The sequence below is a fragment of the Musca autumnalis genome, unplaced genomic scaffold (assembly GCF_047663935.1).
Source record: "Musca autumnalis isolate F117 unplaced genomic scaffold, ASM4766393v1 scaffold_2, whole genome shotgun sequence".
NCBI classification, from domain to species: Eukaryota; Metazoa; Arthropoda; class Insecta; order Diptera; family Muscidae; genus Musca; species Musca autumnalis.
The window spans coordinates 105,438,655-105,464,391 of NW_027411755.1; the positions used below are offsets into that span (position 1 = coordinate 105,438,655).

The 25,737-nt window shown below is 36.3% G+C and overlaps 1 protein-coding gene and 1 long non-coding RNA gene across 2 annotated transcripts; one reads left to right on the forward strand and one right to left on the reverse strand.

Annotated features, from left to right (window-relative positions):
• Nucleotides 1–165: 165 nt before the first annotated feature.
• LOC141392997 (uncharacterized) lies at nt 166–9,788 on the forward strand. The gene is made up of 3 exons (XM_073965955.1): nt 166–364; nt 426–556; nt 6,661–9,788. Exons 1-3 carry the CDS (start codon nt 231–233, stop codon nt 6,702–6,704), a joined length of 309 nt encoding a protein of 102 aa, XP_073822056.1. The 5' UTR covers nt 166–230; the 3' UTR covers nt 6,705–9,788.
• Nucleotides 9,789–10,666: 878 nt separating this feature from the next.
• On the reverse strand, nt 10,667–22,587 carry LOC141392998 (uncharacterized). The gene is made up of 3 exons (XR_012409953.1): nt 22,359–22,587; nt 12,185–12,801; nt 10,667–11,117 (listed from the first exon to the last, which is right to left on the reverse strand). It is a non-coding gene; the product is annotated as an uncharacterized lncRNA (long non-coding RNA).
• Between the last annotated feature and the right edge of the window lie 3,150 nt (nt 22,588–25,737).

Below are 25,737 nucleotides of genomic sequence, written 5' to 3' on the forward strand. Positions count from 1 at the left end.
CTTCTTTTTCTATTTTCAAAATCAGTTATACACATTTTCGGTTTTGTTAAATAATTTGAAAAGAATTAAAATGGAGCATTTTGAAGGAAAAGGTGAGGAATAATTTTTAAAATACAAATTCAAAAGATAATATTATGCATATTTTATGTTTCTTGCTAGCAAACCGAAAAACTCCCAGCAGATGGGATATAAATAGTGAACGGGCATTATTAGAGGTATGGCAAAATTACATGGGTCAACTTCGAGGATGCCGAAAAAACAGTCACATATTGCAAGAAATGGCAGCAGAATTACAAAAATTAGGTTATAATTACACGGCTGGAGAACTAAAAACGAAGATGCATAACGTGACAGCTCGCTTTCGGTAAGTTTTATCATCAAAATATTAATAGAATATGTACATATGTATGTATAAAAAATTGCAGGAAAGAAAAGCAGAAAATTGGTACAACTGGAGGATTGCCCTCTGATTGGGATCTGTTCAAAGATGTAGAGATGCTACTGGCACCTTGCAAAAGTATCAACACGGAGTTTCTGGTGTTGGACAGCATTAACAGTGAGTATAAATTAAGTAACTGAGAGGGATATGTTCGATGTTTTCCAAATGTGTGTGGTAATTGATGGTATAATGTCATTTGAACAGAGCAATGATGCCTGTTTCAGAACCTACAAGCATCTAAAAGTTTTACTACGATATCAATTTTTTCTTTATGTTATCGAAAAATGGTAACATTTTGTAGATTCTTGCAGGTTCTGGAACAGGCATAAGGTTGTGTTCCAGAACCTGAAAACTGGTACTACGTGCATTATTTTTGTTCCATTTTGAGCCAGAAACGGGTTTCCGTACTAAACTCGCACTTTTCTTTAAACAAAAATGGAGCAGAATAAAATTTTCTGCTATACAAATTCGGCTGAGTAGAAACTAGCAGCTTGTTTGCAGCCACCTGATTACCTGATTGCCTGCCTGATACGTTGATTTTGACATTTCTTCTAGAGTTTTTGCAATTTCTGCCATTTTTCGTTCCCGCACTGTTTGAACGGATTTGTATAGGAAATTATTTTTTCATATTTCGCTCAAAGTAGGGAACACAATGAAAATTTAACATCGTGAAAATTTTAAATTTCCTAAAATTATTTTTTTCGGATGATAATCTGAATAATCTCTGCAACATTTTGACATTGGTTTGTGAACTTTTTGGTGAAGTTCGGAATTGTACGAGTTTATAATTGTTGGAAATTTTTTCTCCAACGAAATTTGGTCGAATTTGGTGAACTTTGATAATTCACTAATTTATACAACTACTGCAATTGGTTTCTTAATTTGGATCTGAGTTACACGAAGCAAGTAATCCCTGTAAGAATTGTTCGGATTTGGGATTTTGGCACGTGATTGAATTTTGGTCGAATTTTGTTTATATACTCTTTTGAAGCAATTTTGATTGCAGTTGCAATATATTGTTGTTGTTGTTTTTTTTTGGAACTTAAGATTGATTTGTTGTGCAAAGTCAAAGAATTTCGCTTGGAATTTACAGAATACGAATTTGGACGACTTTAGCTATTTTGTCGGATTTTGAATTTTCTCCTTTGAAAACAAAGTCGCTCTGATTTTTAGTATGGGAAATTATTTTTTAATATTTAAAGTCGTTTTTAATAGATATTTTGCTAATTTCGAAAAAATTGCTTTGGATAATTGTCCCCGCTCTTTTCATTCTTAAAGGTTATATAGTCACCCTTTAAAACTATAGCTTTGGTTTCGTAGTCACCCCTTAAAACTACTATTATTTCTATTAGCAACGCCCCTTTCTTTGTTCGAAAAAGCTTAATTTGTTGTTTTTAGCACTCTACTTAAAATGAGTTTAAACGTTTCTACCTCCGAAGGCTCAATTAGCCAGCGCTACTCGTTCTTCAACTAATTCCGCAAACACGTGTCCAGAGCAAATTAAATTCTTGTTTGAATGTGATCTCTTACTCAGTTTTTGTACCCAATTTGAGGCTAGTGACATTACTGATCAAACTGATACCGGTTTAGAGGTTAAACTTGAGGATTTAGAAAAACGATGGCAGCGTGTTCAAAATGCTTATGAGAATTTAATACTTTCTCCAAAAGCGCCTAGTATCAAAGATTTTAAAGACAATGCTATGGTAAATTTTAACGCAACCACAGAGGTCTACTATACTGCTAGATCACAGATTTTAGATATACTTAGGATATCAGGTGCAAGTAATGTAAAAGCAAGGCAGAGTATTATCCCTCCTCAAATTCCGCAAGCTATAAATCAAGCCCCCGTTGCCAAATCAAGCGTTTGTATCAAAGTGCCACCTTGAGATACCGAGATATTCAAAGGAGGTTACGACAAATGGCCGCCTTTCCGTGATATGTTCACGGCGGTCTACGCAGACCATCCCGAATTGTCTCAGGCTCAAAAACTGTATCATCTTTGGAATAAAACCAGGGGTCCTGCTGGTGCGATAGTCAAAAGATATCCGTTGTGTGACGATAATTTAAAATTGTCGTGGGATGCTCTGTAATTCGAATCATGCAGTAAGAGATTGTCAAGAGTTTCGACAAATTTCCTCCCATTAGCGTTTAAGTTTTGTATTTAAAAATAAACTTTGCTCGAATTGCCTTTCCCCCTCTCACATCAAAATCAACTACAAAAGTATCAATACTTGCATTATTTGCCACAAATCACATCACAGCACATCAACGATTCTTCTCAAGAAGATGGTACTGAAAATAAGTACAATCCCAATAAATCGTCTTCTAAATTCTCCCCAAAACAAGAAAAGCCATCAACTTCATATAAAAAAGGCTCAAATGTACAAGCTAATTTCTCTGCCAATAATGACATGATTCTCCTAAGAACGGCTCTAGTGCAAATTGAACAGTTTACGGAATGGTGCACTGTACGAGCGTTAATTGACTCTGAGTCTCAAAGAACATTTTTATATGAAAAAATCAGAAATCTTCTCAAAATGTGCACCATTCGAAGCCATTTTGAAATTTCTGGAGTTGGAGGTCAACAACAAGTTTCTGATAAAGATTGTGAGTTGACTACCGTCTCTAAAAAGTGCGATGCTCGATTCTCTATATCTGCTATTATCCTTCCCGAGGTAACAAGCCGCACTAGCCGCACTAGCTGGCTATCTCCTCTGAAATTGCACACCCTTCTGATCTCAAAGATCTAGATTTGGCAAATCCACACTTTAATAAGTCCTCACAAATAGACCTCATACTTAGATATGACGCCGACTGATTTATAAATCTTGAAGGCATAAAAAATAATATATTCGGTTGGGTTTTAAGTGGGCAAAAAAAAAAAAAAACGAATGTGTGCATCTCTTCTCCACCACAATCATTGAGAAAAATGAACCTCCATTAACTGAGTTGTTAAGAAACCTTGGGAACTAGAGAAAGTTCCAAATGTGCCAAAGGTTTCCACAGCAGACCACTTCTGCGAAAAAATGTTACAATAAAATCACTTCTCGTTCACCTGATGGACGTTACATTGTTCGGCTGCCTTTTAAGAAGGAATTTGCTGACTCAATTTATCTCGGCTCGTCTCATTGCATTGGCACAATATGTTCGAATGGGAAAACTTGATGTCATGATCTTGACTTACGTACCGAATACAGATCGGTTTTAAACGAATATGTCACATTAGATCATGTAGAAGAATGTTCGTCTCGAGAAGTTTGTAATGATGGCAAATATAACTCTTATTTTCTTCCGCATCACGCTGTTGTTCGCCCTGTACACAAATCAACGAAAGAACGTATTGTTTTTAATGCATCTCGCAAAACAAAGTCCGGCTATTCTTTAAATGATGCTCTTCATACCGGCCCAACTCTACAAACAGATTTAACATCTGCCTTTTTAAGTTGGAGAAGATATCCATATGTCTTTAGTGGCGACATTCAAAAACTGTACAGACAGATACTCGTACATTCTCATGATAGACCCTATCAACGCATTTTATTCCGTCAAGACGACGAAGGCCACGTAAAAGATTACCAACTAAAGACTGTTACGTTTGGTATTAATTGTGCACCTTTTTTGGCGATCTGCACACTTTTACAGTTGGCAAAAGATTCCGAAAATCAATATCCTGGTGTGTCAAAAATTTTATCTGGCAGCTTTTCTTTGAAGAAACAATTCAAAAGCAAAACGATTTAATTGATGTTCTCCAAAGTGCTGGTTTTCCTCTAAAAAACCTTACCGCTAATGACCCAAAGATTCTCTCTAATATTGAAAAAGAAGATTTAAATGCGATTTTATCCGCTTACAGGAATCAAGTTCGACCAAAACTTTAGGTATGAATCAGTTCAGATCAGTTCTCATATTCACTTACTCACTTTCGACTAATTTCTCTATGACTAAACGTATGGCTATCTCTGCTGTTGCGCAATTATTCTATCCCACAGGGGCGATAGCACCAATTGTTATTAGATCAAATGTTTTAATGCAGCAGCTATGATTAGAAGGTATTGATTGGGACGAAAAATTAAGTCCAGATTCTCAATCAAAATAGAACACGCTCGTCTCTTATTTCCAAAACATATCATGAATTACGATTCCTATAAGGATTCAGTATTATCCAACTGATTGTGTGGAAATCCGTGGTTTTTCTGATGAGTCCCAAGCTGCGTATTGCGCATGTGTGTATATCAGATGTCAAAACGAAAAGTCAGTTGTGTTTTCCAATTTAATAGTTGCTCCTCTTCAACCTGTCTGTTTACCAAGACTTGAGCTCAGTGGAGCAGTTCTCCTCGCAAAACTGATTAATTATGTTATCTCCACTTTCGATTTAAACTTCACTGTATAACCCTATGACAGACTCAACAGTAGTTTTAAGTTGGCTGTCCAAACCCCCTTGGTCATGGGAAACACTTGTCGCCAATCGCACGGCTCAAATATAGGAATTGGTTCCAAATGGTGTTTGGCGTAATGTACCCACGCATGACAATCCTGCAGACCTTGGCACAAGAGGCTGTAGACCTCAAGATATAGCAACCAACTTTTTGTGGTTCAGCAGTCCCAAATGGCTTACAAACCCCCCTTCTAAATGTACAAAGCATGACAGCTATCGAAGAAGACATTGAGTATTTTCATATGTATATCGGTTTATTAACAATTGCTCACTAAAAATACTTTCCCTCAATTTTCTCACTCTGAAACTTTTATGGGCAGGAATGCAAGGATTTGGAAGATGGTAAAGGTATATCACCCAAAAGCCCCTTAATATCAACTAATCCATTCCTAGATCACAACCAGATTTTGCGTGTTAATGGTAGATTGACCAACGCAGATCTTCCTTATAATGAACGACATCCCATGATAGTCTCTGGAAATTCTCGTTTCTCTCGATTGTATATATTGCATTTACACTTATGTCTGCTTCATGCAGAGTGAAAAGCATTATTTATAAATGCAAAGCATGCATCATTTTCAAAAATAAACCTTGTACCCAAATTATGGCCCCATTACCCCCAGAAAGATGCGCTTTGACTCCTCTTTTTCATGTAACTGGTATTGATTTCGCAGGTCCCTTTGAAATTAAGAGTTCCACTTTGAGAAACGCTCCCATGTTAAAATTTCATGCTTGCATATTTGTATGCTTTTCCACCAAAGCTATGCATCTAGAACCATGCTCTGAACTTTCTTTTGTGGCTTTCGTCCTGTGCGCGATTCGTTGGGAGGCAAGGTCTACCCTTTCGGATAGTTTCTGATAATGGGAAGAATTTCATTGGGGCTAGTAGGAAATTGCTTAGAGAGTTTTCGCATTTTATCAAAACTGTCCCAAGTGATATACAGGCAAATACTCTACTCACGGTTTTGAATGGCCTTTTATTCCCCACATGCACCTCACATGGGAGGCTTGTGGCAATCAGCTGTCAAAAGCTTTAAGCACCATTTCGAACGCATTGCAGGTGCACATAGGTTAACTTTTGAGCAGTTTGCCACGGTTCTAACCCGCATTGAAGGAGTTCTCAACTCTCGACCAATCTCTGCAGTCTCGGAAGACCCTTCTGGCATTACCGCCTTAACTCCAGCACATTTTCTTAAAGGTTCACCAATTATGGCATTACCCGAACAAATCTCTGAAAATTTAACGATTGTAAATAGGTGGATTAAATTAAAAGCTATACATCAGCAGTTCGCTATTAGGTGGAAAGAAAATTATTTAAAATCCCTACATAAACGCTATAAATGGAAAAACTCCTCTCAAAATTTAAAACCTGACAATTTAGTTGTCTTCATGGACGATTTGCTACCACCCAGGGAATGGCGCTTAGGTAGAATCGTAACGACACATTCTGATAGTGATAGTCACGTTAGAGTGGCTGACATTAAAACTGCGTCTGGAATCATTAAAAGACCAATTGTTAAACTTTGCTATTTACCTCTGCTCGATTCAGATTCGTAATATCATAACGCTTTTCTCAAACTCTTCTCATCCTCAACTCAAACTCGTCTCATTCTCAACTCAGGCTCGTCTCATTCTCTACTCAAAATCGTCTCATGCTCTTCTCTAAAGAACAAATCTATATAAGCGCTAACAGATTTTTCTCGACTCATACTCATTTGCTACACATGCACATTATCATTTCCACCCCCATCATACCATTACATTTAACTAACAATGTTTTACATTGTAGGTCTCGCCGCAACTCTAGCACTCTGGAATTGTACCAATGTGTGATTTGCGACAGAAGTCATGCCCTTCGGTTCTGTCCCGAATTCATCCTGATGCGAGTTGAAGACAGAAGAAAAGTAGTCGGGGACAACGACTACTGCACGAACTGCCTAGCCCGAAGCCATCAAGTCCGAAGATGCCACTCTATAGTGGCTTGCAAAAAGTGCGGAAGCCAGCACCACTCAATGTTGCACCCAGAGTCCTCCGCCGCCTTGGTCCGCCACGAAGATTCTGATGACGTGGTCAGAACTACTGTGCACGACCGACTTCCATCCCCTAATCGTCAAGGCTCTTCAAATCAACGTCGAAGACGAAGAAGTCACTCTAGGAAGCAAGGCTAAAAAAGTCAAAACACCAAGAGGTCGAAACAAAAACAACGCCAACATCAACAACCTCAGCAACATCAACGTCCAAATGGCTGCCAGCATAACTACCGCCAACGACACCACTAGCAGAACCGTCGTCCAACTAATAAAAATTACACCAACCACCGTCAACAATCCTATCGCCAGCGTCCAGCTCCCAAAACACTCCACACCAGCGTGCTTATGCCAGATCAACTCGTGCTCTCTCAATCCATCGCTCTCCGAAGTCATGTGCGTTTCATCCTCAGTTGCACAAGTGCAAGGCCAGCGCCATGGACAAATTTGAATGATTTGCCATACTATTTTGAATTTTACACTTTTTAACACTTTTTAACGGTCATCGTAATATTTCTGCAAACGGCAACAGTTCAACCCTCAAGGTGAAGGATTGTATTGTTGTGGGCGACAGGAAAAATGTTTTGATGGTAGGGCAAAACTAAAACTTCGAGATGTTCCGTCAGGTTGACGACAGCTGATCGAGGTATTCCAGGTGTTAATGATATCGTGCCATTCCTGTTTTTGTAAATTGTGTCGTTGACTTTAACTTCATCCTCAAACAGTTTTAGATATGTCCCATTCACCATCAATGCCATTTCTCCTTTTTCTTCTATTGCAGCAGTTTGGTCATTGATGACAATAACGCCATCGTCAAGTTCGACTGTTGGTGCAGCGTTTTTAAATGTAGCGGCACATCACTGCGTTACCAGAAACTAGTTGTAAGGTACACGACGAGGAAGTTGAAGTTTAACAGAACATTGGCGTAGTTACGCTACACTTTTCAACGGCCATCGTAATATTTCTGCAAACGGCAACAGTTGAATCCTCAAGGTGAACGATTGTATTGTTGTGGGCGACAGGAAAAATGTTCAGCTTCTTACATGTTAACAAACGAGAGGATTATAGATGAAATATAAATAGTGAGTGACAGAACAATGACGTTAGGATCAGTAATTTTGGGACTGCGACTTTTAATTTGATAATGTCCTGATGGACCATCCCCCTCTTATTAGTGAGGGACTTCCCAGTACTAGTAGAAACTTCGGTTTGACACATAAGGGTGAAAGCTTATTGTCTAAATACTTATAAATTTTAGCCAAATCTTTCCCCAATAATTCATACAACTAATTGTGTTCAATGACTTGCATTATATAGTCTCAGATCTATCAGCTGAGCACTTTGAAGCCGAATTCACGTACTCTAAGAGTATAAATTCTTCAGTGAAAGTGTTTCCCTGAGATCAGGCTACCGAAGAACTAATCATACTGTGAAAAAACTAAACGTTTGTATCAAAAATTCAAAAATTTGTCTTTGTGTCGTAGGCATTTGGACAATATAAGAACTCAAATGTAATTCTTGAATTATACACTGTTTTCCGTTAAATTATTTTGTACTTGCATCTGTTTTCAATGTATTGCAAACGCAATATTTGTCTATGGAAGGTTGTGGATCATTGGAAGATAAATTGCAAAATGTGTTTAAGTTGGAATGTCAGGATGGTATTTTAACTAACAGGGTGTTTTTGTAAAAATGCTTGCCTGTCACACGAACCGTTCGTACTAAAACGTATACGTTCAAAATTTGGTTCTTGTAAAATACTACGAACCATTCGTTTTTATCTAAAAGCTTTCGACTATTTCATAAAAGCTTTTATATTTCAGGGTTTCCATGATACTTATTTTGTGAATTTTGCGCAGGCATCTGCACGTAAAATTTGCTACTTGATGGCAACCCCGATAAACAGACGACCAACAAACAATAAGAAAAAAAATGTAATCAGATTTGTCCAAAAATAATTGTGCTAATATGAAGAAACGGATGTACATATACGCGTGTGCTTCTATGAAAATAAATAAAATTGAATTCCCTTCCAGTTTGCGTGTGTTTTGTACCATTTATTACTCAAATTATTTAATTTTCATTCAAAACGATGGGTATTTTCCATTCGTTTATTTTTGACGTATTCGTTCGTCTGATTTTGTTGCGAAAACCAAAAAAATTACGAAAATAAAAAGCTTTCATTTGTTTGTCACACGAATACAAACGTCAACCGCTATGAAAACCAAATTGTGTCTTCGTTCATGAAATCGACGAACGAATGGGCAAAAACATTTTACAAAAACACGCTGGAATTTTTACTAAATTTTGAAAAATTAAAATTGTTTTGTGAAAAAACAGGTTCAACGAAATTTTCCAATATCAGTGTTCTGAATATTTTTAAAGATCGGCTTTAATGTATTTGATTTAAATATTTAGTAATAAATATTTTGTTCCATCCCAGAACCTATAGTAATCAAAAAAATTACTCACCATTAGAACTTTATCGTCTAAAAATCTAATAATTTGTAAGATTTGGACGATCATTATCTCGCAATTCCAATTTTTTTCTAACTTTCATAATGGAATCACTGCTAACTTTTGGGCGGAGAGGGTGGTTGCAAAATGAAGATTTAATCGAATCACCTGACTTTAATCAGACAAATACTGATAACCAAAAAGTTCTATTACATTTTGTAGAAAAAATTTAACTTATGAGATCCAGTGGCGTAAATCGAAACCAGTCTTCCCTGCTTTACCCCTTGACTAACAATGCCAAAGTTTTCCCATTAATAAATTAGTTGTTTTAAAATAATAAAACAACAAAATTAGGATTAAGCCAGACTATTTTGAAAAAATGAAAAAAAAGAAACAAATGTAATGTGAAGAATTTTTCCAAATTTTTATGGTATGGGCGTTTGAAAATTTAACAAGTTGTCGGTTATAAATTAGTTTTGATTTTAAATTCGGCACATAGCTACAATATCTTCGGCCTTCGGAAAATAGTAATCGTCCAAATACTTAAATTTTACTCGAAGAAAATACTTAGGTTCTTGTTGGATTCGATCTAGCGTTGGTAGATAACAATGAATTGCGTTTACAAAGTTTAATTTTACAGCTTGTTGCAGCGATTTCATAAAATCAATGTCATTGTTAAATGCAATGAAATATCTTGTTTTCTTCCCAAGGAAAATATTCAAGTAAGTTTCATTCCTTTTGCATTTTCTACTGCACTTATAGTTTGATTGCGAAAACCTTTTGCTGGTTTGTCAACCGACATTATGGTTTTTGTGAGAGAAGCTTCACTGTGGACGGTTGCCTCCGTTATAATGCTAGCACTGCGCTCAAGTTGTTAACTTGTTGTGTGGAAAAGGCATTTGCCAAGGCACTTTCATCGTCTGATTTGTAAAATTCGTTTGCATTACCAATATCAATCATATATGCAGCGTTTGTTTTAGCTCGCAAACGTACGTATTTTTCGAGTGTGCCGACAAGCTCCGGAAGAGATTTAACGGCCTCATTACTAATGGATACGACAATTTTCGTCTCTTCACAGATGCCGAAGGAGTTTTCAGGGCATCAAATTGGCTTTTAACCTCATTAATTTGGTCTTGATCGACTTGATATTGTACTTCAATTATGACACTCTTTCTCTGCAGTGCTGAACTAACTGCAGTATCGATGATTTGCTTAACTTGCTCCGCGTTCATTATTCTGTCGCTTTTTTATTTTCACTTTGACATTTTTTCTTTAATGAATGGTTACTCCACTTACATTTGCTCGACGTTGGGCGCCAATTAATCTTTTTTTATTGATTATAATATTTTATTTAATTATTACAAATTATTTAATTTATAATATGTTATGTTTTCCACTACGAAATATTTAATTTTAAACACTAAATTATTCTTTATTTTTGCTGGTAAATCCGCTGCTGTTGTTAATATTGTTTTGTTGATGATGTTGTTTTGTTTATGTTGTTGACGTAGTTGGGGTAGGTTAGGTTTTCCGTTGCTACTGTTTGAGCTGTTATGACATGACTGCTGTTGAAAATGGCATTTTGTTTGGTGGTGCTGTTGTGGCTGGTGTCTCTTGTTACCTGTGACTGTTGTCGAATTTGATAATTTGTCGTCAATTTGACTATTATCAAGACAAAATTGCATCAAATAGAAGAGTATGGTGGCATTTAAAGCATTTTTTGCAACAGAGAACAAAAATTGCCAATTTATATCTGAAAATGCTAAATAAAGAAAAATATATTTATTTATTGAAGTTGTATACACACCACAAGCTGTCAAAACCGTAGTTTAAGGTACGTGCTATTGTAATGACAGTTTTAAAAAGTTAAACACACAGAATGCATGCACTGATTAATGTGTAAACTAATAAATAATCATAATAAAATAGGGGTGTCATTGAATTATAAATATGAATAATTGAGTTTGGCAACGAGTCGAACGGAATTTATAGTAAAACGCCATTCTAAGAATAGATATCGATGTCGAATTAGTATAAGTAAAATACCTCGATTGGATTTACCAAATTGTAATTGCTCATACAGATATCGAGGCTCCTTTGTATAAATCATACGGTGTTAAAAGGATAGTGTTCTTATCTTCAATAAGCCAGAGAAAGTTACTCCAAACAGCGATGCAGTATGCTGAACAGCTTTGGTACCTCTTGATTCGGAAAACATATCTCTCTCTCTTACTTCTACTAGCAAATATCTCACATCCATAGAGTAGTATAGGCATCAAATATGTTTTACAAGTGGAGTGCGAATATGTATCGGTGTACAGAATTGTGTTTTGTATAGATATCGTAACATTCCAAAAACTTTTCACGTCGTCTTAGTAACATAGTCACTCCAAGTAAGGCGATTGTTGATTATGCCCAAGTTATTTGCCTTGTCGACAATTTCAATTTGTTGGTTGCCAATTAAAATTTGCTGATAAGTTTCTTCGAGTACTGGAGTTGCTGTAGAGGATCATTTATATACATGGCAAAAATAAGTGGACCTAGAACTGATCCTCGAGGAACACCTCTTTGGACGCATAGCGGCGACGGGAGAGTTTCGTTAAGTACAACAGATTGTATACGCTCTGAAAGGTATGAGTAAAGTAACTTCACAGCAGTGAAGCAAAAGTTAAACTGTTCACGAAGTTTAAGTTTCAAAACATTATGATCTACACAATCAAATGTCTTTGAGTGATCTAGTAAGACAAGTAGTGTGACGCAGCTATGTTTGGGTCTGAATCATGACTGCTTATCAGTCAGTAACTTGTTTTCATATACGAATTCACTTACTTGCGCATGTAGGAGCTTCTCACACATTTTCGATAGATATGACAATATCGAAATTGGTCGGTCACATTCCATGGAATTATTTTTAAAAACGGAAATTAACATAGCATGTTTCCAGACACTTGGATACTGGATCGTGGTGAGTATAGTATTGAATATATGTTAAATTTGACGCAGAATATTTGGCAATATTTTTTTTAAAAATTTGGGATGAACGTAGCCTAATCCGGCAGCGTTAGATGAAATGGCAAAGCACTTTAGTGATACATCTGTCAAAGTAACACGTCTAAACTCAAAGGCACTATTGTTTGTAGATGCAAGAGATTGGTATGTTGCAGATCCTGTGCGACAGAGCAAATTTTGTTTAATTGCTGGTAGTTTCAGAAAGTTTTCGTTTATTTCATCAGGATTTCCCACACCAATCGGTCTTTTTTCCAATGCCAATTTTTTTGATAATTTTCCACTTCTTTTTTAGTCGATGGTCAGACTAGCAAGATTTCAACGTGGCGACGTTAAGTTTATAGGCGAGGGGTATGAAGTAGTGAAACCCATTTACATGGGTTTCTATGCCTCTTCTTGTTATTCATTGCTGGTTTTTTATTCCGGTTTCCTTCATTTTACTTTATCAAACAAACGATTAGCAACAAAACAAGCATGAAAAGACAAAAAAGTAGAAAATAACTTTTAAATTTAATAAAAACATTTGATTAATAAAAAAGTGTTTGTACTTTTTTTTTTGTTTTTTTTTTGTGTTGTTTTTTAGTTTATTTTGGTTTGTTTTTTCAATGAGAAACACGACTGGTGAAATAAAGGGGACATGCAAAAATCTGAAATTTCACGTTAGCGTGTGTGGACACCAACGAAACTTGAACGAAAACTTTAAAGAAATTGCTTTTGAGAAACCTTGCTAGTCTGACCAATGACTTAAATTGATTACAGAACAGAACTTATTTTCAAAATATCTGGTCATGGCTATTCTTATGGCTTTATTGACATCTTTACGCTTACTGCGAAATTCTTAATGTAGCTCTAATAAACCAAATTCTTTTGCTGAGTTGAAGAAAACACTACAGGAAGCTTATCCACAACCAAAAACTCTGTAACAACTACTAACTGAATTGGAAGTACCAGTCAAAGTGATTTTATAATGACATCGTTTAGAGAAAAGATTTTTAGAGAAAAGATGAGCTGAATCAGTTTGGGATGGCGAATTTAAAGTATCCTTCTAATGAAACTAAGGAAGCTATTTATAAGGTTACTGAGGTAATGGCTCTGAATGTTTTTATGAAGTGGGTAAACCCAGAGTACCAACCTATTCTGTTAGCTAATATGCCGACATCTTTCAATGTGGCGACATAGAGATGTGTCACAGCTGAAAAGAGTTTTAGGCTAGATACAAAGAACGTGCTTGCAATGAAGAATGATGAAAGGGATCATGATAGAAGGTATAGTTACAATAATAGCGGTTACAGATACTCGAACAGATACAATAATAATACTCGATACAGTAAGAATAACAAGATAAGATTGCGATAACGGTACTCGATACAACAACGATAATAATGACAGTAGAAAAACTGTTTATGGAGGCAATTACAGTAACAAAGGAACGAACCGGGGATACAATCGTTATAACAATTCAGGCCCAAAAAATTGCGTTGATCGAAGAGGTGATGATCGAAATTATAACCAGGGAGGTCGAAAAAATGGTAATAAAAATTATAGAGCTTTCACTTGTACCACCTCTCTGCAGGGAAACTCAGACGGCAGAATGAAAATTATATTTTTATATTATACTTTCTAAGCATTTTTTAAATATAATTTTTCTGTTAAACGTACAGTTTTTTTTCAAATGTCGATAACTTTGAAGGGTAATATATGTAGGTGTATTTTTACATAAAAATCCCTTCGATTTTGATAGAGAAAACACTCTTACTACATTCGTAAGAATTCCCTTAGTTTATATGAATTCAGAAGTCCATACCCAATAACCAAAAAACCAAATACGTCAAAATGTTGGTCCGGTCCTATAACATGAATCCATGGCAACCCTATAAGAGAGAATAACAAACCCTGTTTTATATGCGTCAAAAATATTCGGTTTTTATAACTTTGGTTAAATATTTTGGCAAAAACGGGTCATTATCGACCTTTTTTGCAATATTTGTATACATTTGAAAAATTGCGAAATTAAGAAAAACGCTATCCTAGAAAAGAGAAATCTGGTTATATTTTATTATAAAAACGGCGGAAATAAAAAGAATTTCTGTTTATTTTTTAATATTCAGTCGAATATAGTTGAAATCTTGTGCAAAAGTTACGACAATATAGAAATAATAGATTTCGTGAAACATATAAGCCAGCCGAAACAACGGACTTGGAGGGAAGGTAGAGGAATCTCCTGAAAAATTACGGCTAAACCGCCCTTAATTTTCCTGAAATATAATAATATATATAATTGTTCCACAAACATCCCATAAGGGACAAGGGAGACTTCTCTCATATCAATGAGTGCACCCCTATTCATATTAGCACAATGATATGGGACCTACAGTTTATCGCCGGGTCCGAACGGCGTGTCTAAGAAACCACTTTTGTAGAGAAGTTTTACATGGCTGAAATACCCAGGAAATGTCGCCAACATTACTGAGGGGTATTTTGCCACCGTTGAAAAGTGTTTTGATGTTGCCTGGCCGGCGAATCGAACCCACGATCTTATGTGTGCAAGGCGGGTGTGCATACCATTGCACCACGGTGGCACCCGGGGGTGATATCTTATCTAAATATTTTTGTTTAATCGATTATGAAACGCTTACAATAACATTTAATGTTGATGGCAGAGATGTAGTGGTGCCTATGAATTCTAATCCTGCTCAGAAAAAGCAGATGATGATACCAGCAACATCTGAGGCAATTTTACCGCTTAATATGAGAGTAGAAGAAGATAGTGTGGTACTTAAGATTGTTTGATACCGACAAATGGTAAAGTGCATGTGAAGATATTGAATACCACAGATAAAGACGTGAGAATGGAAGAGTTACATTGCGAGATTCATGCATTGAAAGATTACCACATATTAAATGCTAGAGCTACGAAGGAGGCTGATGATGGAAGGCTATCGGACTTACTTGGCAGTTTAGGCATCGGTACATATGACACGAATGCCATTCAATTAATCGGCTCAATCCTTAAAGAGTTTCAGGACACAGATGACAAGAAGAAATAGAGATTGGTAGTGGAAATCAGGAAATTTAATGATAAGATTGTCAATGATAAATTTCAGTTGACGAGGATTGTAGATATGCTAGATCGTCTTGGCAGAGCCAAATATTTTTCGACGCTGGACATGACAAGTTCATTCCGTCAAATCAACCTGCACAAGGATTCACGTCCGCTTAGGGCATTTTCAATTCAAACGTTTGCCATTTGGGTTAAAGATTTCGTCCAATAATTTCCAAAGCATACTAACAAATGCACTTAGTGGTTTGGACTTCGCATTCCTGTATGTCGACGACATAATTGTTTTTGGAGCCGAATTATGATACCATAATGAGAATTTGCGCAATGTGTTTGGAAGATTGATGATATTCAGTAAGAAACTAACTGCAGCAAAATGCAGTTTTTTAAAGCCCGACGTTGTTTATTTGGGGTGCGGTATTATCTCAGGGAGAGAAAGAAAAAGATTTACCAATTTCTTACGCCAGTGCTATTCTCTCCAAATATGACATGAATAAACCCGTAATAGAAAAATAACTACTTGCAGTACATTGGGAAATCTACTTCTTAGACCGTATTTACATGGCAGAAAGTACATTGTAGTCACTGACCACAGACCATTGGTATCCCTCTTTCGCAGCGCAATCCTTCTTCGAATATGACAAGGATTCGCATGGATTTGAGTGACTACGATTTTGAAATTGTTTAAAAGAAGAGTACAATAAATACCAATGCTATCAAGGATAAGCCCAATCGACTTTCAATTTGGGAATGTACATCATTCACTGATGTGAAGAAAGTAATAAGATAAAGTTTGTACTGCGGGAAGATAAGTTATTAAGCACTGAGTTGACTTTGGAGAAGCTGGTAGCAACAGCGCGTAAAGAAGGGATAAAGGAGCTAGCATTGAGCATTGGTGATGAGATATTTTTAATCCAGACGCAATGAAAAATTTAAAGCAATAGGTCCGTCCGATAACCCAAAAGTTTGTACAACTTTGTAACTTTTTCCAAAGTTGATGTATGGGACTCTTGGATACAGCATCTTACATTTGCATATAATATCACACCACATGTCGACACAAACTACACACCATATGAGTTGGTTTTTGCTAATTGTCATGTTTACTAAATGATGAAATAAAAACAGAAATATATCCACATCCCATATAGTCCGGTCAAAATAGACATTGAAATAGCAAAAATTCCCACAAAGCTGAATTTTGGTGGAGAGCTAGGGTTTGCCATTAGAAGCAACGTCCTAAAAGTCCCCCAAAGGGGGTCAAAGGTCAAAATGTAAGGGTTTTTAGGTTTTCGGATTTATTTTTTGAAAACGGTTGATCTAATCAAAAAGTGACTAAAGTAAATATTGTAGACAGAAAAATTATCTACAAGTTTGACCCTTATAATTTTTTCTTAGAAGGAACCATTCTTGAGATATAGCTGTTCTAAAAAACACATGATTTTTATGCACTTATAAGGGAAATATGCACATATTCAGAAGAACCGGCTAAAATAAGCAAAGTAATCGGGTCTGTCCCCCAAAAAAATATATATTTTCTTGAAGAGCGAAATTATAGCTATCTTCTAAAAAAAATTCCAACAAATTCGGAGTGTGTTTAGTAGAGTTATTCAATGTTAGAGTCATTTTATGCAAAAATAGCCCATTTAACCAACATGTATAATCGAAAGCCCAACGGGAACGACCCCAACGAAAACTCTCCGATTTTTTTTCAAGTTTTGTCAGAAGGTAGGGTTTGTTGCTCTGATTACGGAAATGTATAATTTTCAACGGTTACGGATCCGGTTCGCCGGTTATTAGACCCGAAAGGCCAAATTTAAAAACCGGGTTAGACCCGGTTCTACTGAACCGATTACTGCAAGGTGGATATCGTTTGAAAGCTTACGGAAGTATCTAACACATAGTGTCGTTACTTTAACCGGTTCGCCTCATAATGTACTTTTGCGGTTAATTTTTTATTTGACCTTTAGATCGCGATATCTCGAAAATTGTAAGTCTTTTTTAAGAATCATAAAGACCAATCTTGTAGACAATTATTGAATCTACAACTTTTACTTTAGCGAGCTTTTGCTTAGTATTACCGTTTTTGAGAAAAATTAAAAAAACTGAATAATGCCTCCAAAAATGACCTTTGACCCCGAATAACTTGTTTTGCACACATGGGATCGATGGGGACTTTTAGGACGTTGCTTCTAATGGCCAACCCTAGCTCTCCACCAAAATTCAGCTTTGTGGGAATTTTTGCTATTTTCCCCTTATACGCATGTCTATTTTGACCGGACTAATAGAGGGAATGTCCATAGTTCAACGTCGATTTGTTAAATATTTTTCCTTTCGTGCATTTTAATAATAACTTTATTACAAAACATACATTTGCGACTTCATCAGCATAAATCTATTGTCAAATTTACCCCACACATATGATGTGCGCATTACATATAATCGAAAATTCATTTGAACCCCTTCTCATGGAAGTACAACTGGATTTTTCATAGCATAGGAATAGGTCCTTTCATAGAGAGACAAAAGGTCAAGTAGTTCTTATTACAGATGTTTGCGTGGCAATATGAAAAAAAAATTAGCAAGAAATAAAACACGATGTGAAAGTATTTTTTGTAATCGCAGTGGACTGTATTTTTATTGATTTAATGTTCGTGGAACGGTATTACCTTTGTACAAAGGGTTTGACGAGTAGGACGTGATCCTATCGTTGGTGTTAGTTTTATATAACTCTAGCGTAGATACTGAAAGGCGGGCTATATAGAAACGTCACTCATTAGAATATGTCATTACCTTTCATTTTATGTACGAAGTACATAGTCGTATTTTAAGGTAGTAGACCGAATGTACTGAGAAGAAAAAACATTCTTAGGGCGAAATTAAAAATGTTTTACTAAAAATCTCGTAGCAAATTGATCATTCCGCCGGCCTTGCAATATCCAGCTATGTTGCAAAATTAAATGTTAGTTATTTAAAAAGTTCTTTACATTCGTATGCCCGTGGGGCACGATCGTGCATTGCCTCGTGAAGGACTTGATCATCTTGTAGAGATTGCAAAAGGTGATTGAAGACCACCTCTTACAGATTTACGTGGCGAGACCACAAGTTTCTCCTGGAGGAACTCCGAGGAATCGCCGAGGGCGAAATTAATTTGTTTAAAAATAGGACTGTATTCTCCGAAGGTGGACCGCATCGGCTGCCATGTTTGCCGTAGGCTTTATTGGTTGGCGGCTTTGCAGTCAGCTTGTTATTCCTTTTCGTACAAGGGGACGTCATCCTCACACCATCGTCGCTACCGTCATTCGAAATTTTCCAAGTCATAAGAAAAATGGATAGGAAGCGAGAATTAAACAAAGAACAAACTTTTAGGCCAGAAGGACCTCTTAACCGTTGGTCGTTTTACAGATATATAGCCCGATGCTTCGCGGCTCTAACACGGCCATCAAAGCTATATTTTTTCAATAACACGAGAAAGTAGTGAGGTCGCGTAGCCACCTCGAAAAATGGTCTATTATTAATTAACTCCGTGGGAGTAGGAATATGGAGGTTTGAGTGCCGTCGGGATTAAATTCCGTTTTCAGTATCAGTATTTATACCCTCTTTCGAACATAGATAAATATTTTTGCCCCGGAGGAGGTAGAGTGTCAGTTGGGATGGAACAGGAGGGCAGATTATCTGCAATGGTCTGGACGACAAGAGTAGTTGTGTCGATTGAATGCGTAGCGTCCAACGGAGACAGAATGTGAATTGAACATTCTTTGTCAGAAATGACAGAAACTGACCTACTTACACCCAAAATTGAGGCTCTAACTGCATTTGTGGCTACACCTATTCTACTCTGCATATTTTCACAAATGAAAGATGATTCAGAAGCAGGATCACTTAAAGCTCTGGCTGGGTACCTAGTACCTTGGTGCACACTATGGACCATAGCCGTGCCTCCATGCAAGCATTTACGAATAGGTGCCTGCGTCGCATATATGGTATTTACTGGTCCAACACCATAACCAACAATGCTCTGTGGAATATGTCGAATCAACAACCACTGGAAGAAGAAAATAAACGAAAGAAATACAGATGGCTTGGTCATACCATGAGAAAAGCTTCGACTGACGTATCCAAACAACTAATCGAGTACAATCCCCAAGGTTCGAGACGTATTGGTCGACCGAAAAGCACCTGGAGGCGCCAAGTAGAATCTGAATTAAACGAGAGCCGAATAATATGGAGTGAAATTGAAAACCTTGTCATGGATAGAGATAGATGGAAAACATTTGCGACGGCCTTATGTTCCAGTCGGAATTAAAGGACTATATATATGTACACTATTACATTTTGAAGCTTTATGTCCGTGGGACAAACAGTTAAGACAACATTAATGCTTCTTAGCTATATTTATCCTGTCAGGAACTGAAAGTCTAAGGAATTTTTGGCAAACCCTAAGATGGTGCCTTTGTCGTGAACAAAGAGACCACGATCTAGGCGAGGGTGCACGAGAATACCGTGAAGAACGTGGTGTGCTTTGTGGCGTGGCCACAGATGTTTTAGTGCTTTCACCATTCGTGGAATGGGAAAGTCTTTTTTTGTGATTTAGAGGTTCGACGTAGTCTATGCCCCTAATGTCACGTAAGCATGTCAGAGTTTGGATTCTTTCCGTGAGAAATTGGTCCAAATCTGCCCACGAGGACAATGCAGGCTTGTTTTTAATGCATTGTTCCCATAACACAACGCAGTGTTTAGGTAATCTCTGAAGACAAAAGAAAACTAGAATAGGATCCCATTCTTCTCTCGGCACGTCATAATTAAACATTTACGAAATACAACCGTTTATCCCTCTTTGCAAAGTCTTCAACCCTAAACTAGTTTCCTCTTCTAAAACTGGTAGGTCAAAAAGGCGTTTTAGTTTGTGGTTCACCAAAATACGTGGATTGTCGTAAGTTTGCTGCAAAGCATTCCACGCCAGACTAAAATTAGTGTGGGTAAGCTGAAACTTAGCCACTATTTCATGAGCATCACCACTGGTCTTTTTCTTTAAATGACATAAGCGTTCTATATCACTTGTTAATATAGGGGGCAGAAAATAAATCCCTGAACGTAGGCCAGGAGAGAAAATCGCCATTAAACACTTCGATGTCACAGGGGGTAAATTAAGTCTGTGACCAGCATTAACATCTCCATCTCGATGTGAAACATTATAAATGAGTGCCGTATTTTCAGTACGTGGTACTATAGGTTTATCTATATGGGATTTTGGAGAAGTGAAAGTAGGTCGCCATTAAACACTTCGATGTCACAGGGGGGTAAATTAAGTCTGTGACCAGCATTAACATCTCCATCTCGATGTGAAACATTATAAATGGTTGCCGTATTTTCAGTACGTGGTACTATAGGTTTATCTATATGGGATTTTGGAGAAGTGAAAGTAGGTGGCTGAGACGAGGTCCGGAGTACACCTAACTTTCTATTAATGAACGATAAAACAATCATAAAACACTTGTATGCGACATCGAATTTGATGTCAGCAGCTACAAGGTTGTCCTTATTGGAATTTTTATCTTCATATAGATAATTGAGGCATATATCAGATTGTAGTTTAACTTTTTCCCATAATGTTCTCGCCTCAGCTCCTAGCAATTCTAAGATATAAAAATCGAGCTCATCGTCCCGTTGGGAACTGCAGTAGGCATCAAATTTGACTAAAGCATCAGCAGCTCTGTTGAATAAATCTAAAGGAGTGAGGGGCATTTTGAATGAAATTCAGGATTAAAGTCCAAAACAAAGATAATTTGTGACACGAAATCTCGTATTGAGAAATTAAATGTAGTCGAAGACTAAATAAATTTCCTAAATAACAAATTCAACAAAATTGCACGAAAATTATTTTATTAGTTTCGAAATGACACGTGATGTCAAAAATTGTATGCGAAAATCCAATAAATGTAGTAAGTTTTCACTAAAATATTAGAAAAAATAATTTTAAAACACGTGATGCTTCAAAATAAAATTATTTTATTGGTAAAATACACTGAGTTTATTAGTGGTCGTAGACTACGTCAATAATGTATCGTGGATACCGCAATATATTTGAGGTTTAACGTGATTAAACCACAAAAAAATTCTTTAAATGTTAAGAAAAAAACCCACTCAGAATTTCTCTCTGTGTATTCAAAATTTCGCAAAATGTTTAGAGTGTATCGTATAATACACGTAAACTATGACAATATATCGAAGATAGCACTTGCCGAAAACAAATTTCCAAAAATGTGTAAAAACATCGAAAAATTTTACTATTACCGATTGTAGGGTGCACAGTGTCGAAAACACGAATAATGTTTATTTTTAGTCAATATCCGAAGGATTCAACTCAAAAAGTAGGTTAAAACGGCACAAAATTATTTTTATATAAATAAATGTAATTTCTAGTACATGCGAGTACCCCTAATGAGATCGATCGTAGTGTAAATGGTATATAAGTGCCAAATCTGCCACCCGTATTAATTAAAGGTGGATACAATCAGCAGTAATGACAAGTGACTGACATTTGTTCTTTCATATGTATTGGAATTGTTATTGTTGTGATGATTTTTGTATTTTTGGCGAACACGAAGAAGAGAATAAAAGGATAACACCACAATAACAATATGGATTTATATTAAATATAAAAGAAATATGCGAAAACACCAATAAATGTGGAAATTAATAAACATAAAAAATCACTGTGATTGTTGTTGCTATTATGTGAGAAAATAGTGGGCGATTTGACACTTAGTTTTGTTGGTATTTTTAAATGAATTTTACCGACGGCAATATCGTAGGTGGCGGACAGACATTAAATATTTATTGTTAAACGACAAACGGTTTTGTTTTTTATTTTTAATTATGCACACCACTTGTAAATTTTGGTATGTCACTTTTTCACGTAAAGAAATGTGTACATACCTTTGTTGTGATGGTAAAAATCGCAATTTATTGGAAAATAAATTGATGTGGTTGATCGTAGATCCTTTGTTGTTGTTGCTGGTAGGTCAAAGAGGCGTTTTAGTTGGTGGTCCACCAAAATACGTGGATTGTCGTAAGTTTGCTGCAAAGCATTCCACGTCAGACTAAAATTAGTGTGGGTAAGCTAAAACTTAGCCACTATTTCATGAGCATCACCACTGGTCTTTTTCTTTAAATGACATAAGCGTTCTATATCACTTGTTAATATAGGGGGCAGAAAATAAATCCCTGAACGTAGGCCAGGAGAGAAAATCGCCATTAAACACTTCGATGTCACAGGGGGGTAAATTAAGTCTGTGACCAGCATTAACATCTCCATCTCGATGTGAAACATTATAAATGGTTGCCGTATCTTCAGTACGTGGTACTATAGGTTTATCTATATGGGATTTTGGAGAAGTGAAAGTTGGTGGCTGAGACGAGGTCCGGAGTACACCTAACTTTCTATTAATGAACGATAAAACAATCATAAAACACTTGTATGCGACATTGAATTTGATGTCAGCAGCTACAAGGTTGTCCTTATTGGAATTTTTATCTTCATATAGATAATTGAGGCATATATCAGATTGTAGTTTAACTTTTTCCCATAATGTTCTCGCCTCAGCTCCTAGCAATTCTAAGATATAAACATCGAGCTCATCGTCCCGTTGGGAACTGAAGTAGGCATCAAATTTGACTAAAGCATCAGCAGCTCTGTTGAATAAATCTAAAGGAGTGAGGGGCATTTTGAATGAAATTCAGGATTAAAGTCCAAAACAAAGATAATTTGTGACACGAAATCTCGTATTGAGAAATTAAATGTAGTCGAAGACTAAATAAATTTCCCAAATAATGCACGTAGTTGTACAAATTCAACAAAATTGCACGAAAATTATTTTATTAGTTTCGAAATAACACGTGATGTCAAAAATTGTATGCGAAAATCCAATAAATGTAGTAAGTTTTCACTAAAATATTAGAAAAACTAATTTTAAAACACGTGATGCTTCAAAATAAAATTATTTTATTGGTAAAATACACTGAGTTTATTAGTGGTCGTAGACTACGTCAATAATGTATCGTGGATACCGCAATATATTTGAGGTTTAACGTGATTAAACCACAAAAAAACTCTTTAAATGTTAAGAAAAAAACCCACTCAGAATTTCTCTCTGTGTTTTCAAAATTTCGCAAAATGTTTAGAGTGTATCGTATAATACACGTAAACTATGACAATATATCGAAGATAGCACTTGCCGAAAACAAATTTCCAAAAATGTGTAAAAACATCGAAAAATTTTACTATTACCGATTGTAGGGTGCACGGTGTCGAAAACACGAATAATGTTTATTTTTAGTCAATATCCGAAGGATTCAACTCAAAAAGTACGTTAAAACGGCACAAAATTATTTTTATATAAATAAATGTAATTTCTAGTACATGCGAGTACCCCTAATGAAATCGATCGTAGTGTAAATGGTATATAAGTGCCAAATCTGCCACCCGTATTAATTAAAGGTGGATACAATCAGCAGTAATGACAAGTGACTGACATTTGTTCTTTCATATGTATTGGAATTGTTGTTGTTGTGATGATTTTTGTATTTTTGGCGAACACGAAGAAGAGAATAAAAGGATAACACCACAATAACAATATGGATTTATATTAAATATAAAAGAAATATGCGAAAACACCAATAAATGTGGAAATTAATAAACATAAAAAATCACTGTGATTGTTGTTGCTATTATGTGAGAAAATAGTGGGCGATTTGACACTTAGTTTTGTTGGTATTTTTAAATGAATTTTACCGACGGCAATATCGTAGGTGGCGGACAGACATTAAATATTTATTGTTAAACGACAAACGGTTTTGTTTTTTATTTTTAATTATGCACACCACTTGTAAATTTTGGTATGTCACTTTTTCACGTAAAGAAATTTATTGGAAAATAAATTGATGTGGTTGATCGTAGATCCTTTGTTGTTGTTGCTGCGACGTAGTCTTTGCTTTTTGTTGTCCTTTTGTGTTTTCCTTGTAAAGGCAAAGAGACCGATCTTAAAATCCGGCTCAATTGGACCAATGTTTGCGTAGCAATATGAAAAGAAAATTAGAAAGAAATAAAAGACGATGTGAAAGTATTTTTCTAATCGCAGTGGACTGTAATTATATTGATTTTACGTTCGTGGAACGGTATTACCATGGTACAATCATTACATGATAGGACAGAGCAAACATCTGATTACAATTTTTTCTTGAGGTCCTCCTATTGTGTCAAAACAGTTTTGACAAGGTTGACAAACGACAAAATAAATTTATTTAAAATCAAATTTGATATTGATAAATACAAATAGAAGACAAAGAGAAGAAGATATTTGAAAACAGAAATGACTTCAACATTGTCGAGGGATACTTTAGTTAAGCAATTTGGCCAGATGAGTGGAAATGCTGTGGATATGGGTTATGATTGCAGCTTGCCGATGTCCAACTTCCGTTTTGTGTCTTTTCGAACTTTATGTGGATACGTATTTTCAACAAGATGGTGGTCCATGTTGGCTCCTTAGAACGATGAATGTCGAATGTCATGAGAATAAATAAAACTGATGCTGAAAAATTTAGCTTCTGTACGAATTGTAGCAATTCTTTCAATCACTGAAATGAAGCCGCATACCAGACGCTTTTACCTCCGACCAACAACAAATATGCACCAAACTCAGGCTTTATTTTAATGGCAGCTGTAATACAGTGGTGGTATGGGTGCCATCGTGGTGCAATGGTATGCACGCCCGCCTTGCACGCAGAAGGTCGGGGGTTCGATTCCCCGGCCAAGCAACATCAAACATTTTTCAACGGTGGCAAAATACCCCTCAGTAATGTTGGCGACATTTCCTGAGTATTTCAGCCTTGAAAAACTTCTCCATAAGTGGTGTCTTAAAACACGCCGTTCGGACTCGGCGATAAACAGTAAGTCCCATATCATTGAGCTAAATATGAATCGGGGTGCACTCATTGATATGAGAGAAGTCTCCCTTGTCCCGTATGGGATGTTGTGGAACAATGTTTTTTTTGTTTTTTTGTTTTGTAATACAGTGGTCACATTTAGGTGTTGTGGTAACGCCTTTCCAAATCCATCTTATTTCCTGTATAGGACATGTATTTTTTAGGTTTATCTTCCAGTGCGTAAACCGCACTTCTATAAATAGCCGGAACAATCCAGGCGCCGATTCGCAGTTTATGATACATACAACGTTTGCGGGGGTTTTTACCTACAGAGGGATTGTTTTCTGTCCATTCATAGTACGATGTTTGGGAGGTGTGTTATTAGTCCAATGCC

Coding starts and splice junctions, on each gene's coding strand:
- LOC141392997 (XM_073965955.1), top strand. CDS start 231: ATGGGTCAACTTCGAGGATGCCGAAAAAACAGTCACATATTGCAAGAA. Junction 365..425: donor AACGTGACAGCTCGCTTTCG/GTAAGTTTTATC, acceptor AAAAAATTGCAG/GAAAGAAAAGCAGAAAATTG. Junction 557..6,660: donor GGTGTTGGACAGCATTAACA/GTGAGTATAAAT, acceptor TTTACATTGTAG/GTCTCGCCGCAACTCTAGCA.